The 15311-nt window shown below is 40.9% G+C and overlaps 1 protein-coding gene across 1 annotated transcript in view; it reads left to right on the plus strand.

Annotated features, from left to right (window-relative positions):
- Positions 1-15311, plus strand: part of CFAP74 (cilia and flagella associated protein 74) — a 100718-nt gene that overhangs the window by 7187 nt on the left and 78220 nt on the right. Inside the window, exons 5-9 of the mRNA XM_019541291.1 lie at positions 4967-5071; positions 9682-9855; positions 10116-10226; positions 12664-12766; positions 13576-13733. Coding sequence (XP_019396836.1) covers positions 4967-5071; positions 9682-9855; positions 10116-10226; positions 12664-12766; positions 13576-13733 — 651 coding nt within the window. The remainder of the gene's footprint in view (positions 1-4966; positions 5072-9681; positions 9856-10115; positions 10227-12663; positions 12767-13575; positions 13734-15311) is intronic.

The raw sequence follows: 15311 nt of genomic DNA on the forward strand, positions 1-15311 counted from the left end.
CTACACTAGGGGAGTATATCAAGGGCTCGGTGAGCAACTGTTCACCAGGGCACCCGAGGGGAAAACCAGGAGTAATGGCTACAAACCCCTGGAAGATCGACTCAGGCTCAATATTAGGAAAAACTTCTTCACAGTTAGGGTGTCCAAACCATGGAATAAGCTTCCTTCAGAGGTGGTGCAATCGCCTACCCTGGAAATCTTTAAGAGAAGACTAGACATTCACCTTGCTGGGCTCACCTGGCCCCCAGTTGTCTTTCCTGCTTGGTGCAGGGGGCTGGACCCGATGATCTTCTGAGGTCCCTTCCAACTTCACAATCTATGAATCTATGAAAACTTTCCAAAACTTTTCAGAACAATAAAAGCCAAAGTGTAGAAGTTTTATATTACTCCTAGCACTGTGACCTGAGCTAAAAAATCAAATTCAGGCTAGACCTTGTCAAGAAAGGTAAATGTTTGGGGTAGCGGTGGGAGAAGGGTGTTGGAACCAAGGTTTTAGTGTCCATGATTATGTCTAATTATACTAATACATATATATATCAGTTTTGTTATGTTAGTTGTAAATATGCTTACCACCAAAATAATAATAATTTAAATTGCTTTGACCAAATGTGATCTCATTTGTCACTATAGCACTCTTGTTTGTTCTATTATAAAATATCTATTTATTTATTTATGTAATGTAATATATATTATGTCATATATGATATATTTATATGTATATTATATGTAGTATGCAATATTATATTTGCCACCACAATCCTGTTTTTTTGTTCTACTATATATAATATATTGTATAATATAATATAGTCCACCAAAACAACTCCACCAACTTCAAAAACTATCCTCAAATAGTTATTAAAGTAAGGTGTTTCCCTATAAAGCAGCTCAAAGAGATTGTTGGTCTCTTGTTAAGTAGGCTGATTTTTAATAGGGAGGTGGTTAGATGATATGATTTTTAAGTCACATCTTTGCTCAGGGTTTAATTAAAGTTCATACTTTCTTTCAGAATAACTGCCAACAATTATAACAATACAGCAAAGTATACTCAGGGCAGGCACTATCTCTTTTGTGTTGGGTGTACAACATCTGAAACAGTGGGGTCCTGGTCTATGACTGAATCTCCTGAGCACTAAGGGATACATCTATACAAGATGTTGACTGCTTAGTTGACTAATTAGCTGCACAGCAAATATCTTCGTGCCTACATGTGTGCTCCTATTAGGCTGCAATAAACTAATTTGCTCCTTAACAGGACAGTAGATTTAATAGATTTCATAGACATTAGGGGCTGGAAGGGACCTCACAAGATCATTGAGTCCAGCCCCCCTGCCATAGGCAGGAATTCTGCTGTGGTCAAATGATCCCAGCAAGATATGCATCCAAATACCTTTGGAATGAGTCCAGAGTAGGTGCTTGCACCACCTCTGTGGGAAGTCTGTTTCAGACCCTGGACACTTGGACTGTAAAGAAGTTTTTTCTTACGTCCAGTCTAAATTGGCTTTCCAGAAGTTTGTGGCCATTAGACCTAGTTGTTAGGGCTGTGCAAAATTTTGAATGCCGTTCTGTTTTGGTGGTGTTTCAAGTCTATCAGCGCTCGACATTCTGAATCCAAAACAAAACAGGAGACGTGTCAAAATGTTCAAAATTAAATGAAATGAAACAAGTCAAAACATTTTGAAGATGTTTCAAAGCTGGGCTTGCATTCCTTTGAAATTATTCTTTTTTTTTTTTTACCTGAAGAAAAAGAAATCTGTGTTTTGCCTCATAGTGGGATTGCTGGGCTGGAAGGGACCTTGGAAGATCAAGGTCAAGTGGTCACAAACTCCTCCAAGACTGTTTCAGGCTGGACATAAGGAAGAACTTCTTCACTGTCCAAGCCCCCAAGGCCTAGAACAGACTGTCTTCAGAGGTGGTGCAAGCACCTACTCTGGACTCCTTTAAGAGACATTTGGATATTTATCTTGCTGGGATTCTTTGACCCCAGCTGACTTCCTGCCCATCTTCTGAGGTCCCTTCCAGCCCTAATGTCTATGAAATCTATTAAATCATTTTGAGGTGGCAGATGATCCCAGGTATGCTACCTTCCTGCACTGCCAAGCCGAAACCAGCCAGGTCAAGAGAGCAAAACGCATGAGCAATGCAGGGATGCTGATGCATCTTCGCAGGCACCACCCACTTCTGGTACACTTCAGGGTTTGCTGCCGAGCACGTGGAGGGCCCCGCCCGCACTCTTATGGGATTCTCCATGCTTCCCAGCATCTCAGCACTCATGAGCCCCTGCTACCTAGAAAAAACATTTAAAGCTGTGTCTATGTCCAAATCTCTGAATCTTTCCAAATCTCTCCAAATCGATTCGGAGGCTTCTGATTCAATTTGGAGAGATTAAAGGGTCCTCTGGTTCAATTTGGATTTGGAGATTCGGCCACCAAGTCGGGCTGAATGTCTGCTGAATCGAATCGGGGACTGAAGCTTCGCACAGCCCTACTGGTGAACAACTTCTCTCCCAGATCCTGGTGCACCCTTCTTATATACTTATAGGCTGCCACCGTAGTACTTGTAACAACTCCGCAGCAGCACACATGTAGATGCTGCCTGGCTGGCTGAGGCATTTGGGTGCTTCAGTGCAGGGGCTGCCTGCTGGCTAGCCCTGCGCTGAAGCTCCCTCATGCCTCCACCAGCCCCTCTGTAGCACATCGTGGGCTGGCAGGCTGACTGCCAGGGTCCCTGCCAGCTGGGGCTTCTCCACCTGGGCTCCATACAGAAGTGCAGTTCCCTGCTCTAACTCATGGCATTTTACAGAAAGTGTCATGAGTTAGACTGATCCTTGGCTCCCCCTGGGCTCCTTTTGCTGCACCTGCATAAACTGTGTAGCTTATTGCTCTGGAGTTAATTGCTCCTGGTTACACGGTCGAACCCGGGTGCACCTGGGATCAATTTACTCTGGAGCAGTAAGTTGTATTAGAGTATATCACAAATGCTTTCTTCAGTGAATGTTTAGATGTTTGCCATAGACAAATATAGCCCATAGAGTTTTACAATCTAATTCACAGATTTTACTTTGGATATAAAGCTCTTGGAAACTGCAATGTGCTGCCTCGAGGTGCAGACAAAAGTGGTAGTTTTCACCTGATCTGGCCCTGGAAAGCACTCTATAGCCATGTCCTAACACAAGTGCATGGCTACAGAGCACTTTAAAAGGGTTACATGAGGGTTCAGATGAAGGCAGTCCAAATGGGGCACCTTCATTAACTAGTGTCTGCATGCCTAGAGCAGGGCTGGGTTGATGCAGCCCAGCTCTGCTCCTGGTGCTATTTTGAGAGTGGGAGGCGGGGAAGGGAGTGGAGGGAGCTCGTTCTGGGGGTTGCCCAGCCAGCACTGGAGGGTGGAATAAGTGGGGGGCTGTAGTCCATCCCCTCCCCACTCCAGGCTGCGGAAACCGCAGAATGGACCTCCCTCCCTTGCCTTCTCCCCTTCCCGTTCTGAGACAGCACCAAAGGGAGGTATGGGGGTGGGGTGGCAGAGCTAGGGGAAGAGGCTGCAGAGATGCAGCTTCTGTCCCTGGATCAGCTCCAAATTGGAGCTCAACCCCCCACACTCTCAACCCAACAGCTAACATCTGTTGGGTTGGAAGGATCAGTCTAACTCATGGCACTTTACACAAAGTGCCATGAGTTAGACCAGGGAACTGCACTTCTGTATGTGCCTCATGTCTGAGTAAGCCTTTCATATGGACTATTACATGCTAGATGGTATTGTAGTTTTCATAGATGCACCTTGATATTTAAAACAATTTGAAAAATTGAGGTAACAGTACTCTGTGTTTTTGCAAGTTTGTTGTCATAGCCCTCATGTGTGTTTATTTGAGAGCCATTGACATGAAGCCTATACTGAAAATATAATCATCCAGAGAATGTATTATTATTTCTATATTCTATAAGTTGAGCTGTCTCTTCCATCTCCTGGCAAACTCCCTTAGCCACTGTACTCATTTCATATGTTGGAGGCCCGTCTCATTTATACCCCTTTCCCAAAGGATGGGGTACTATAGTGACTGACAGCCTTGGATAAACACAATGTAGATTTTAGAAATATATGTGCTACAATACAAACAAAATCAGCTTAACTTATGTCAGCATTTCTGTTTATATTATGTCCCGTCAAGCTGGTTGATTTAATATTACCAGTTGACGCTAGAAGACACAGATGCTAGAAGTATGCTACAAATGCTTTGTGGGTTGTAGCTTTGCTGCTCTGGTAACTGTTATGACAAGGGGTTTGTACTTGTATTTTTCTCATTGTCTTGTGCTTGTGAAATGCACAAATGCACTGAAGACCTGTTTTATAGAGTGAGAGGCAATTCATTATACCTTTTCCATGTGTTTAAGTTAAAAGTATTGGATAGTTTGTGTGCTGGGGTTCACTGTATTGTGATCAAACTTTGAAGCAGCTAACATACAAGTTAAATGTATCAATGAATAATAAAGTAGTATAGGTAAAATAATAGCCAAAACAGAATGGATGATAAGTAAAAAGAATGTGTTGAATGAATACAGGGGCCTAAATAGCAGTCAGCTGGTATACAGTACCTTAAAGTCAGTGTGCTTTTGAGGAGAATGAACACTTATGAAGGGGCATTATATTAATGCAGTGGTTTTCAACCTGTGGTCCATGGGCCCCTGCAGATCTGCAGACTGTGTTTAAGGGGTCCGCGAAAGATGACTTATGTTCAATCAAAAATATGTGAATACGAACACTTACAATTTGAAGGGGTCCACTTCTCCATTTAAAATTTCCAAATGGGTCCGCAAATGAAAAAAGATTGAAAACCACTGTGTTTAATATAAATCAGTGGTGTTCTAAAAAATATGTCTTAAGTATAAGCACCTTAATAGTTTCTGTTATTTTCCTTGCAAGGTTTTACCATTCATTCCCAATTTCTTTTTTTTTTTTCTTTTTAATGTAACAGTGCAGCTATGTTTCGCCTACAGGCAGTGCACAGTCGTCTGTGCACTGAACTGGAGAATGAAAAAGACCTTGAGCCAAAAATCGCTTTGCTGCTGAAAGAAAATGTGTAAGTTAAAAGAATAAGAGTGAAAGTTATTGATGTTTATTAGTTTTCTTTTCATTCTACATTTTAGCCCAAAGTCTTAAATCAACTTATTGATTCAGTTTTAGAAGATAGAGAAAGTATCTATATGTAATAACTAACATTTGAGGTGATCAAAAATTTAGGGCTTGTCTATATGGGGAAATTAGTGTGCAGCAAGTCAAAGTGTGAATTTATAGCCCCGTGTGAACATTCTTAATGCACAGGAAGTGAGATAGCTTTATCTACTTTTGAAGTGTTCCATATACAGAAGCCCTCAAAGACAGTCAAGCTAATGGAAAAAAAGATTAAAGGGCATAACCTGGTGGTTTTGTTTCCTATACCTGTGGCAATGGTATAATGTATTTAGCAGGTAGATATCTTGAATTCTTTATTTGTCAGGTTTGCAGCAGTTTCAAAGTAGACTAAATTTTGGCATAAACTACCGGGCAGCCCATCATTAAAGAACAGTTCTACTTCCATGAAATCAACAGCAGTGTTCCTGTTCACTGAAGCTGGATCAAGTTTTGGCCCCAAATCTTCCAGTTAAGATGCAGTACCCTCATTCAAGATCTTTAAGTGAGAATTCTCCAAGAATTCTACAACAAACCATTAATATGTTTTAGTTTCATAGAGAATTTTTAAATATTTGTTTCCTTCTAAAAATGTTTTTCTTTTCAGTGCTGAATTTTTATAATTCTTGAAGTCAGTTTAGGTTAGGAGCAAGTTATTCTTCTGCTTCCGTCACAAAATTACATGCAGCAGCTCCATCTAGGTAGGGCCAGTATCTGAATTTCAGCAGTTTGCAGAGCGGCTCTTTTCTGTTATACCTGTGGGATTTATCCAAGGAAGAAAGTATGCATTTTGAAAATGCATCACAAGGCTCATCTTGAAGGGATGATATGACAGTTATCACTATTGTGAATCAATTAAAAGGCAGTCTGTTCTTTGTTTCAATATTAGGCCTTCTAAAACACTGGTCTATATGTCCAGAATTTTTTTTCTAGTCATTAGCCCACATTTCATGATTTTGAACCAAAGCAGCCTAAGCAGAAAGAAACATATCTGTAAAATGTCATAGCTTCAGTACTAGACCTTGGATAATTTGCCATTATATTAGTAATGGTACTTTTGCACAACAGCCATCTGCATATTTAACTAATGGAAATGTATTCTATTTCTGTAAAGCTCTCCATCCTGCAGATGCCACAATTTAAACTTGAGTGCCATCATTCTTCAGCTGCTGTAGTGAAGTTTTCTTTATGGGAAACTTGGTGAATATCTGTACATTTCAGCACAGTGAACAAGAATTTTGAAAGGTCCTCTGCTGTCTTTTGAAGGAAACAAATGCTTAATATGATAGGGTACAGACCAGATAGAGATTTCTTAAACCTCCTCTGAATTATAAATCATGTAAAGACTCCCTTAGATCAAAAGAACTCTGTTTTCAAGGTAGGTGGTAACTGCACTAGTTCAGGTATACACATTCATTCTTTTGACCTCTTCGGCAATTTGTTTGCAGCTGTAGGAAAACACAAAAGACTCCCCCAAATATCCTACATTTGGCATTCATAGGTTTATTTATATCCCCATTTAATGAGGCAGCCACACGGCACCATACATTGAAAAGGTATATTGCTACCTGTCAAATGAATCTCTTCAAATGTTGATTGCAAATAAATTAGCATAACATGTACAGCAGCAAGGCTCCTTGAGAGCCAATTTTGACCAGAACCAGCAGTTCACTGCTTTGGAAATGAAGCAGTTTACCTTGGGCCAGACCCTGAGTTGGTATAAAGTAATGAAGATCAATTGCCATGGTGAACTGAGTTGAATTGGCCATGCCAGGAGTCAGGAACATTTTGCAGCAGGGGCTGTTTTAGATGAGTTTAGCTATGGGCACCGGCCACTTCCAATCAGGCCGACACTGCTGGAGGCGAAACCGGAACCAGAGCCGTGCATCTGCTGCCACTCTCACTTCTCCTTGCAGCCCAGGCAAAGTCTCCTGTCCCCAACCCCGCTGAAACACTGCAGAAGGCCCCCAGCTATATCAACCAGATAAAATGGCTTTAGTCCATGGACTGTAGGTTGCTGATGCCCAGAGTTTGCTAATGTAAATGAATTGCCAATCTGAATGTATGGGTTGGTCATGTTTTGAAATATGGAAAAGGCTGAACTGCAATAAATCCACAGCTATATAAGATTCTAATTACTGTCCCATCTCTTTACTATTCATCTATTATGACATGTATTTTCTGTTGAATAATATATAAGACATTATCTCAGCACATTTATGTCCTTTTTTAGATATTAAAAAACAGTAAAAGGGAAGTAACATCTGCCCCTAGAAAAACTGGTGAGGATAAATGCTTCTGGCAACATTAGTAGCACTTACCACTTCATCATCCCAATCATGTAGGTCACTTAAAATAATTAATACTTTTAGTATCATATTTGGAGCCATTTTTCAGTTTAATATAACAAGGTTTTTATTAGCTGCAATCTCTCAGATGCCTCTTAGAGGACTATAATGGCGAAGTAATGGATACAGTTTAGCGGTGCTGTGAATTTTTTTCCTAAATAAATTTCTCATGCTCTTAATTGGTGACTCATATATATTAAATTATTCATTCAGGTGTTAAAATATAAAACCAGTAGTTTGCAGGAAGGGATAGACAACACTTTTTCCACAAATATCAGTGAAGGGACATCAAAACAAGAATGTGAACAGGGGCTTATAGACATGCTTAACCACATGGTTAGTCAGAAAATAGGACTGCATAATACAGAATTACATAAAAGCATTAAAGGAGCTTTTTAAAGTCATTGTTTGTAATACAATTGTTAGACCATATGTATATTTGTCTATGCAGAGAGATTTGAAAGTTGTTAGGAATTGTGGCATACCAAAACAAAGTAAAAACACTTCCTAGAATTTCCTAAGACAAAGAGATTGTTTCCTTGCAGTTTCTAATTGTTCATTTCATGCACTAGTATTAAAGTGTCTTATGGTAATTCTCACTTTTCCTCAGAATAGTTTTCTCTTTGCAACTTGGTAGATAAATTTTGCAAAGGTACTTCAGTTCTATTTCCAAAAGTGAGTTAAGCACTCGAGTTACTAAATTCTTTTGACATTTTGTGAGATTTAGGCTCTTTTGACAATGGGTTCATCTACATGTGCACTTTACTGCAGAATTGACTAATTAGCTCTGCAGGAGAGCATCACCAGCTACACACACACCCAGATTAGGGCGCAGTAGATTAACTCCACCCAATAATACTACTGTCTGGGACAAATACTGTCCTATGGTGAAGTAATTTATGCCACCACAATGCACATGTAGATGGGGCACCAGTTTGTTACAGTGCAGGGACTGCTTGCCAGCTAGCCTTACACTGTAACACACTCATGTCCCAGCCAGTCCCTCTGCTGCCTGATGCTGCCATCCAGAGGATAGGGTTGACCACCCCCAGACCTCCTGCCAGCCCAGGGCTGCTTCTCCCCAGGTCAGACTGCTGCAGTCCCGGGTGCATGTATAAATACTGTGTCCAGGAGCAGCTGACTCTAGCCCAAACTGCACCAGAATTTACTATGTCAGATTAATTGCTTGTGTAGATACACTCAATGGAATTTAAAGTGCTTTTGAAAAATTTTACCCAATGTAAATATTACATTTGTGTGTATGATCTATTCTGACCAGAATCCCGTGCTTTTTTCCAGTTTGGACTAGACTCCAAACTGTCTGATCTGTCCACAGTTCTCCCATGGACTCAGTCTTAGGCTATTCCTGGAAACACGTTTTGCCCCTTAGGTAAAGTACACTCTGCCTTAACTTATACCCATAGCCCCATCCTTACCCAGGGAAGTTGTTTGGCTTGCTATACATTCCTAAGCAAAACTGGAGCCTCAGTAGTTTGCATCACATCTCTCCAGCAGGGTAGCATGGGTATCTAAATGTCATAATTTCCTTTTTTGAGTCCATGCTTCAAGTGAAATGAATGCCCCTTTATCCAATTTAAGCATTCTGTAGCAATACAAGTATAGTAAAACCAGTCCACCCTTCACCCTACTTCATTTAAGGTCAAACTTAAGGTGATATAGCTAACTTGTATCACTGTAGGCTTCTATGTAGGGGTAACAGATCATAACACATGCCGCAGCTCCCCTCCCCTTTAAAGAGGCTAAAATGTATGTTTGTGCACATTCTGATGCCACCACTGTGTTATCTAGGCACCTTGAACAAAACATAGAATATTCATCTCTAAGGGCCATTACTGAAAAAGCTTAGAAGTAAGGTGGCTTTGAATTAGCAAAGTATTAAAATATTATCCCATAAACCTTCTCTTTTTATTTATATTGCTTAACAGCCAATTTGAGGAAGAAGTTTGACATCTCTAAAAATCACAAGCATTACTAAACATTAGCACCACTCTGGATGATTAGCTACAACATCCTTTGTAACTACCAGGGTGAAACATGACTGGATTTCCATTTTTTACTATGGAGCTACCGCCTCTAATGAATGTATATATGGTAATTACCTGATAAAATGCTGGTCCTTTTGGGGTAAACCTAGTAACTCTTTGTTTAAAAGGTATGATATGTGGCAGATTGAAATTGAGCAGGGAAAATTTGGAGGTCTCCGAGAGCAACTTGAAAAGGATGAGGAGACCCTGGAGAGACAGTACAAAAAACGGACAGAAGAACGGATTCAAAAAGAAAAAGCTAAAGTCCTGCTGATGGAACAAAAAGAGCGGGCTGGGAAAAAGTAAGCACAATTGCTGAGACCCTACTTCTCTTCCCCAGCAATTTGCTGCCCAATAAGAAATTTCATTCAGGTATCGGGGAAACTTTAGGAAGGTTCTTTATTTAAGTGCTAACCATAGAACTTTAAACTGGGAAATGGAATTAAAGAAAGAATGTAAAGCAAAAGCAACTCCCAGCTTAAAGCCCCTTAACTTTAGTGGGAGCTGGTCCTCTCTCAGTAGTCTAGGACTGGGTCCACCAGGTTTAATCTGTCTTTTACAGAAAAGAAATGGAATCTCAGGAGGAGTATGAGCAAAGACATCAAAAAGTAATTGAAGATGCTCAGAGGAATAATGAGAAAGCAGTCCAGTGTCTGAAGAAAACCATGGCCAGGTTTCTAATGCTTCTCCTTGACAGTGTCCTAGCACAATATCTGAAATGTATTGTTCAGTACAGGGGTGTCTTTATGACAGGGGTGTCAAAAATATGGCCTGCAGGCTGGATCTGGCCTGTGGAGCTGCATGGTATGTTCCACAAGTCTTGGACCAACCCTGCATGTGGCATGTGGAGGTGGTCTGGTGCATGGGCTAGACTTGGTACCACTAGTGCTGTTCATGGCACAGAGGGTTAGTCCAGCATACAAGCTGCATACGGTGCCCATGCTTAACCAGCCCCACGCACTGGCTCTTGGATTGATCTGGATCAGGCTGTGCCAGAGCCAGCATACAGGGCTGTCTGGCAGCTGACTGCATACAATGCTTGGTCCAGCCTGTGCACCACCTGTACCAGGCACTGGCTCCACTCTGGGACTTGTGTTGCCTGTGGTGTGTAGGCTAGACAGTGCAGCATGTGCCGCCCACAGCAGAGGTAGCCAGCATGGGGTACACGCTGCATGTGGTGCCTCATCAGACAGTCCTTCACATTGGCTCTGGTGTGTACAGACAGCCTGGGCCATGATCCTGACCACCCTGGAGCCACAGACATTGGATCTAGTCTGCGCACTGTCTGCAGTATGCTGTCTGTAGCACAGGGGGCTGGCACAGGGGGAGCTCGCTGTGCACATTGTCCTACCAGCCTAGTCCTGCCTATTGGCTCTGGCATGGCCAGATGTGGCCCACAGACTGGCCCAGAGACCTTTATCCAGCTACATGAGTTTCCTGCTTTAAAAGAAAACATTTTACTGTTAGATGTATTTTCTGTTGGAAGTTAGAAACTTCCAGCTGTACCACCTAGAGCTATTATCCATTCAAATCCCATAAGATACAAAGCAACTTGAATAACTAGCATCTAAGGAAAATCCCAGTGGTTTCATGAAGTAGTATGGAAAATTCAGAGGCTGGCATCTTTCTTTTTCGGGTTATACTGGCCTTATGTTCCAGAATGGGATTATATGTTGCTGGAAGGGTTGTAGTTTAGATGAAAAGTGAAATCAAGCTCCTTGGCACTTGTCAACATTAAAGATCTCTTAATAGTTTTTATATTTGTACAATTAAATTAGTGTATTTTGGTACTGAAGAGACTCTCAACAAAATATTTTGTAAATCATTTTTCCTGTATTTTTAAATTTAGGCATTGGAAAGGTATTTGAGGTAATTGTATATTTTTCCTATTTAGTTTTTTTGAGCTTTTTAACCCAAAGTTACAGTAATCAAGGCAAACAAAATTAACTATCTGCATTACTTGATTAGGTTTGCTGAAAACTAAATCTCTAGCAAATTAGTGGCTCTGCTGGAAGAGAATATAGGATTGTAATTATGTGGAAAATATCCACTAGTTAAAAATTAAATCAACTATGTTCATTTTTAACAGTTACCTTAGTAAGTATGGGGTTTTCTCAGGCTTGACTTGAGCCCATGGTTAGGTATATTTCTAGATACAGTGGATGCTTCTGCAGAAGATGCTTAATGCACAGAAGACTAGTTGTACTGTGTGCTAGTGTGGTGTGTTAAACCTGTGTTAATACGCTAATAGGCAGTAAATTTAGTCTAATGTGCGTTAATGTCACTAAAAAACCATTCATCTGCACTACCGTATTTTCGTGCATGTAGTCTGCGGGCTATACACGATTTTAAAAACTTGACAGATTGGTGCAGGCTATACAAGGGTGCAGGCCATGCAGAGTCTTTAGAACAGTATAGCCCATCCCCACCCATGGGCTCCAACTCCAGCTCCGGCAGCCATGCTCAGCAGAGTGCAGCTGGTGGCAGCGGTGGGGAGCAGAGTTTGCAGCTCCTCATTCCTCCCCTCCCCTGCAGAGCCCACAAGCCCAGCAGAGCCCGCGCTTGTGGCCATGTCTTGGGGTGCGGAGAATACATGGACTATTTTACAAAAATGCAGTTTGGGTGAGGGCTATATGCACAAAAATACGGTAATACTCAGTAGCAGGAATTATGGCGCATTAAATTAGTAGCTGTCATTACATGTACTAAACTTAATGCACTGTAATTATGGCTCATTAATGAATGTATAGATGCACCCAGTGGGCTAGCTTTAACTGTTTAAGCTTTGATGTCACTGTGTGACTGGTTATATAAACAAGACACACATCCTTTCCATACTGTAGTGAGTAGACAAATTTCTCAATGCAGCACATACATTCTTCATGTTCAAAGTGTAAAAAAAATTGTTGAGCAAACTAGCTGAAAGGCATTTTTGGAACATGTAATTCAAATGGTGCTACATTCAGAAGACTCTTCCAACTGTTCTATTTTATCATACCCAATATTATAGTAAACACAGCGAGTTAGAGGAGGAATGTTGGGTGACATTAACACTACTTATTTGCCAGGCTAAGCATGACACAGTCTGAAAGGTTTTATTCTACCTACAGGATATATCAGAAAAAAGCAAAAGAAGAACTGGAAACTCGGGAGCATATGGAGAGAAGGATGCAAGCTGTGCTTTCCCTGAAAAACAACATCACTTCCAATAGGGTACAAGTACTAGTGCATAGATCAGTAGTGAAGCAATTGATTGATTTGAAGCAATTGATTGATTAGACTGACAGATTTTAACAAAAACCATTTTAGTTTTCACTGCTACATTTACATGATCTGGTCCTAGTACTGAAGAAGCTTCTTTTAACACTACTTATTATCTGCTTATGTAACTACTTATCTATTAACACTACTTACATGGCCAGAATCACTGGTCGGGTCAACTTCCAACATCTTTATTTATCTTGAATGTGCATCTGTCCCTCACCTGCCCGAGCCCTGGGTGGGCAGTTCCTGCCCCAACCCTAAGGCCACACCCTTGCTCACCCATGCTCGCCTCGATCTGCCCCCCCAACACTCTTCCCCTCTCCCCGCTCCTCTTCCCCTTCCTCCACACCAGACTTACCAGCTGCAAGCAGCACTCCACACTGCCGGCTCTGCTCCTCACTGCCTACGTGCTGCACTACAGCTTTGTGCACGTGTGGACCTTTATCGGACAAATTATTGGCCACATCAGGCCAATTTCCAATACAGAAAATTTTCTTTTTATCAGTGCCAATCCGATATTGGACCAGTGTATTAGTGCACCTCTAAACTCAACCATTATAAGGTGAATCTGGTACAATAAAAAAAAAAATTAAAAAACAAACCCAAAGGCAACTTCAAATATAAAAAAGAGTAAAGGAAATTCTACCAAGGAAAATCCACCAAAAAATCAGACATAGGTAAAGGTTTCCTTACCATATGCTATTGTATAGCTTATATTGTATGAATGAAATATGTAACTGATTTACATGACTTTGTAGGAAACCCTTCGAGCCCTGCAGGCAAGGGATAAAGCAAGAGCTCTTGAGGCAAAAAACCAGGAGATGAAAATGAAAGAGGCTATTCTAGCAGGAGGAGGCAATGTTGCCAAGGAGATTTTTCTCCATAAACGACTGGTGGAGTTTGAAAGACAGAAATTGTAAGTAATAATTTTGTTGTGTAATTCTCAGCTATTTGCTGGTGCACATATCTATTGAATAACTATCACGTTTCCACCTGCTCTGCTTTGAAACTAAAACACGTCATCTTTACTGCTCTTAGCCTTGCAACCCTGGAACTGCACTGATTCTTGGAGTATCTTGTACCTAAATATAGTATCTTCCCAGATTCTTGGCTCAAGTATGCCCCATATACTTCAAAGAAACTAGTTTCATATACTTCATCTAAGGATTTCACTCTGTGCTTATATGGTTAAAGTGTAAAGGTGTTATTGGTTGAAGTGTAAACCCTCACCTTAATCTGCATTTGTATCTGTACAGGAATAACTTTCAGCTCCACTGAAATCAATTGTACTCTTCCCTGGTATCAGCCCTCTCCGATCAAATTGTATGATCAGGACTATATTTGTAAGGATCGAAATTTTGTCCTGTATTGATGACAAAGTAACTCTTGTGAATAGATTTGAAGAAGTGGTCTAATTCTCTGTGTGTTCATTTCATGAAAGCCATCTTAGTGAAAACTATATGGCCTTCTTTTTGACAGACACAGCAATGTAACTATAGCTGACCAACCAGGGAGAGATGTAAGGGTAGTTATCCTATGTAATCATAACTAACCTTTGGAAGTAATCATATAGATTATGGTTCAAGTACAATGATGAGGCTGTGTAAGGACTATTGCACTTGATGTTCAGATAAATAATAATAGCTTTAGTCTTCAGAATGATGAATCAGCCATTTCATTAGTACTAAATGCACATAAAAATAAATATATATAGAACTATGGAAAGTCTCTAATGGAAAAGCTTAACTTTAACCTATTTTTGGGTTTAATCCTTCTTTCTTTTTCACTCTTTCTCCCTTCTAAATTACATAGCAGTCCCAGTGGGCATGTCTACACATTATTACCATATTTGTCCATTACTTTGGGGTGTGCTCATTTATTAGGGATATGTTTCCAGGGTCTTGGTAATTCTATTAATGTGCTGCTTGTGTTACTTGTGTTTCTATACAGAGCTGTATCTCTCCCTTCTGCAAGACCTCACCCCCAATGGAGCTATCTTGCAGGACTCAGTTTCAGTTGGGCTGGGTTCCTCCAGTCCCCAAATCAGTCATACGCACAAACACACCCAGATTAACGTGACATGCCTGACCTGGCCGGGTTAATCAGCATGGACAGGCTGACACCCTCATATGCAAAGCATCAGTTCATCAGAGTAACAATAACTACAGTCAGACACAAGCACACAGTTAAACAGAATACCTCTGAATCCAGCTTGGTGTTCAGATGACACCCTTGTGGCCCAGCATTCAGTTCATTAGGGCATGTCTGAGCCAAACTGGGTCAATCAGCCTGTACAAGCTAATCCCCTTATGTGTTTCAAACTCAGCACATCCCAATCTTTTAGCCTCTTGATGGGCAGACCCCACAGTACTTTTGGGCTTCACAGGGATCTTTAGCTTAGGTAAAAGAAGCGTTGCTGCAGAGCAAGTGGGGAAGGAGAAGTAAAGAAGGCAAAATATACCCAGTTACCACCAGTTTGACTAAAAAGTTATTT

The sequence above is a fragment of the Crocodylus porosus genome, unplaced genomic scaffold (assembly GCF_001723895.1).
Source record: "Crocodylus porosus isolate Cpor-Errol unplaced genomic scaffold, CroPor_comp1, whole genome shotgun sequence".
Classification (NCBI taxonomy): Eukaryota; Metazoa; Chordata; order Crocodylia; family Crocodylidae; genus Crocodylus; species Crocodylus porosus.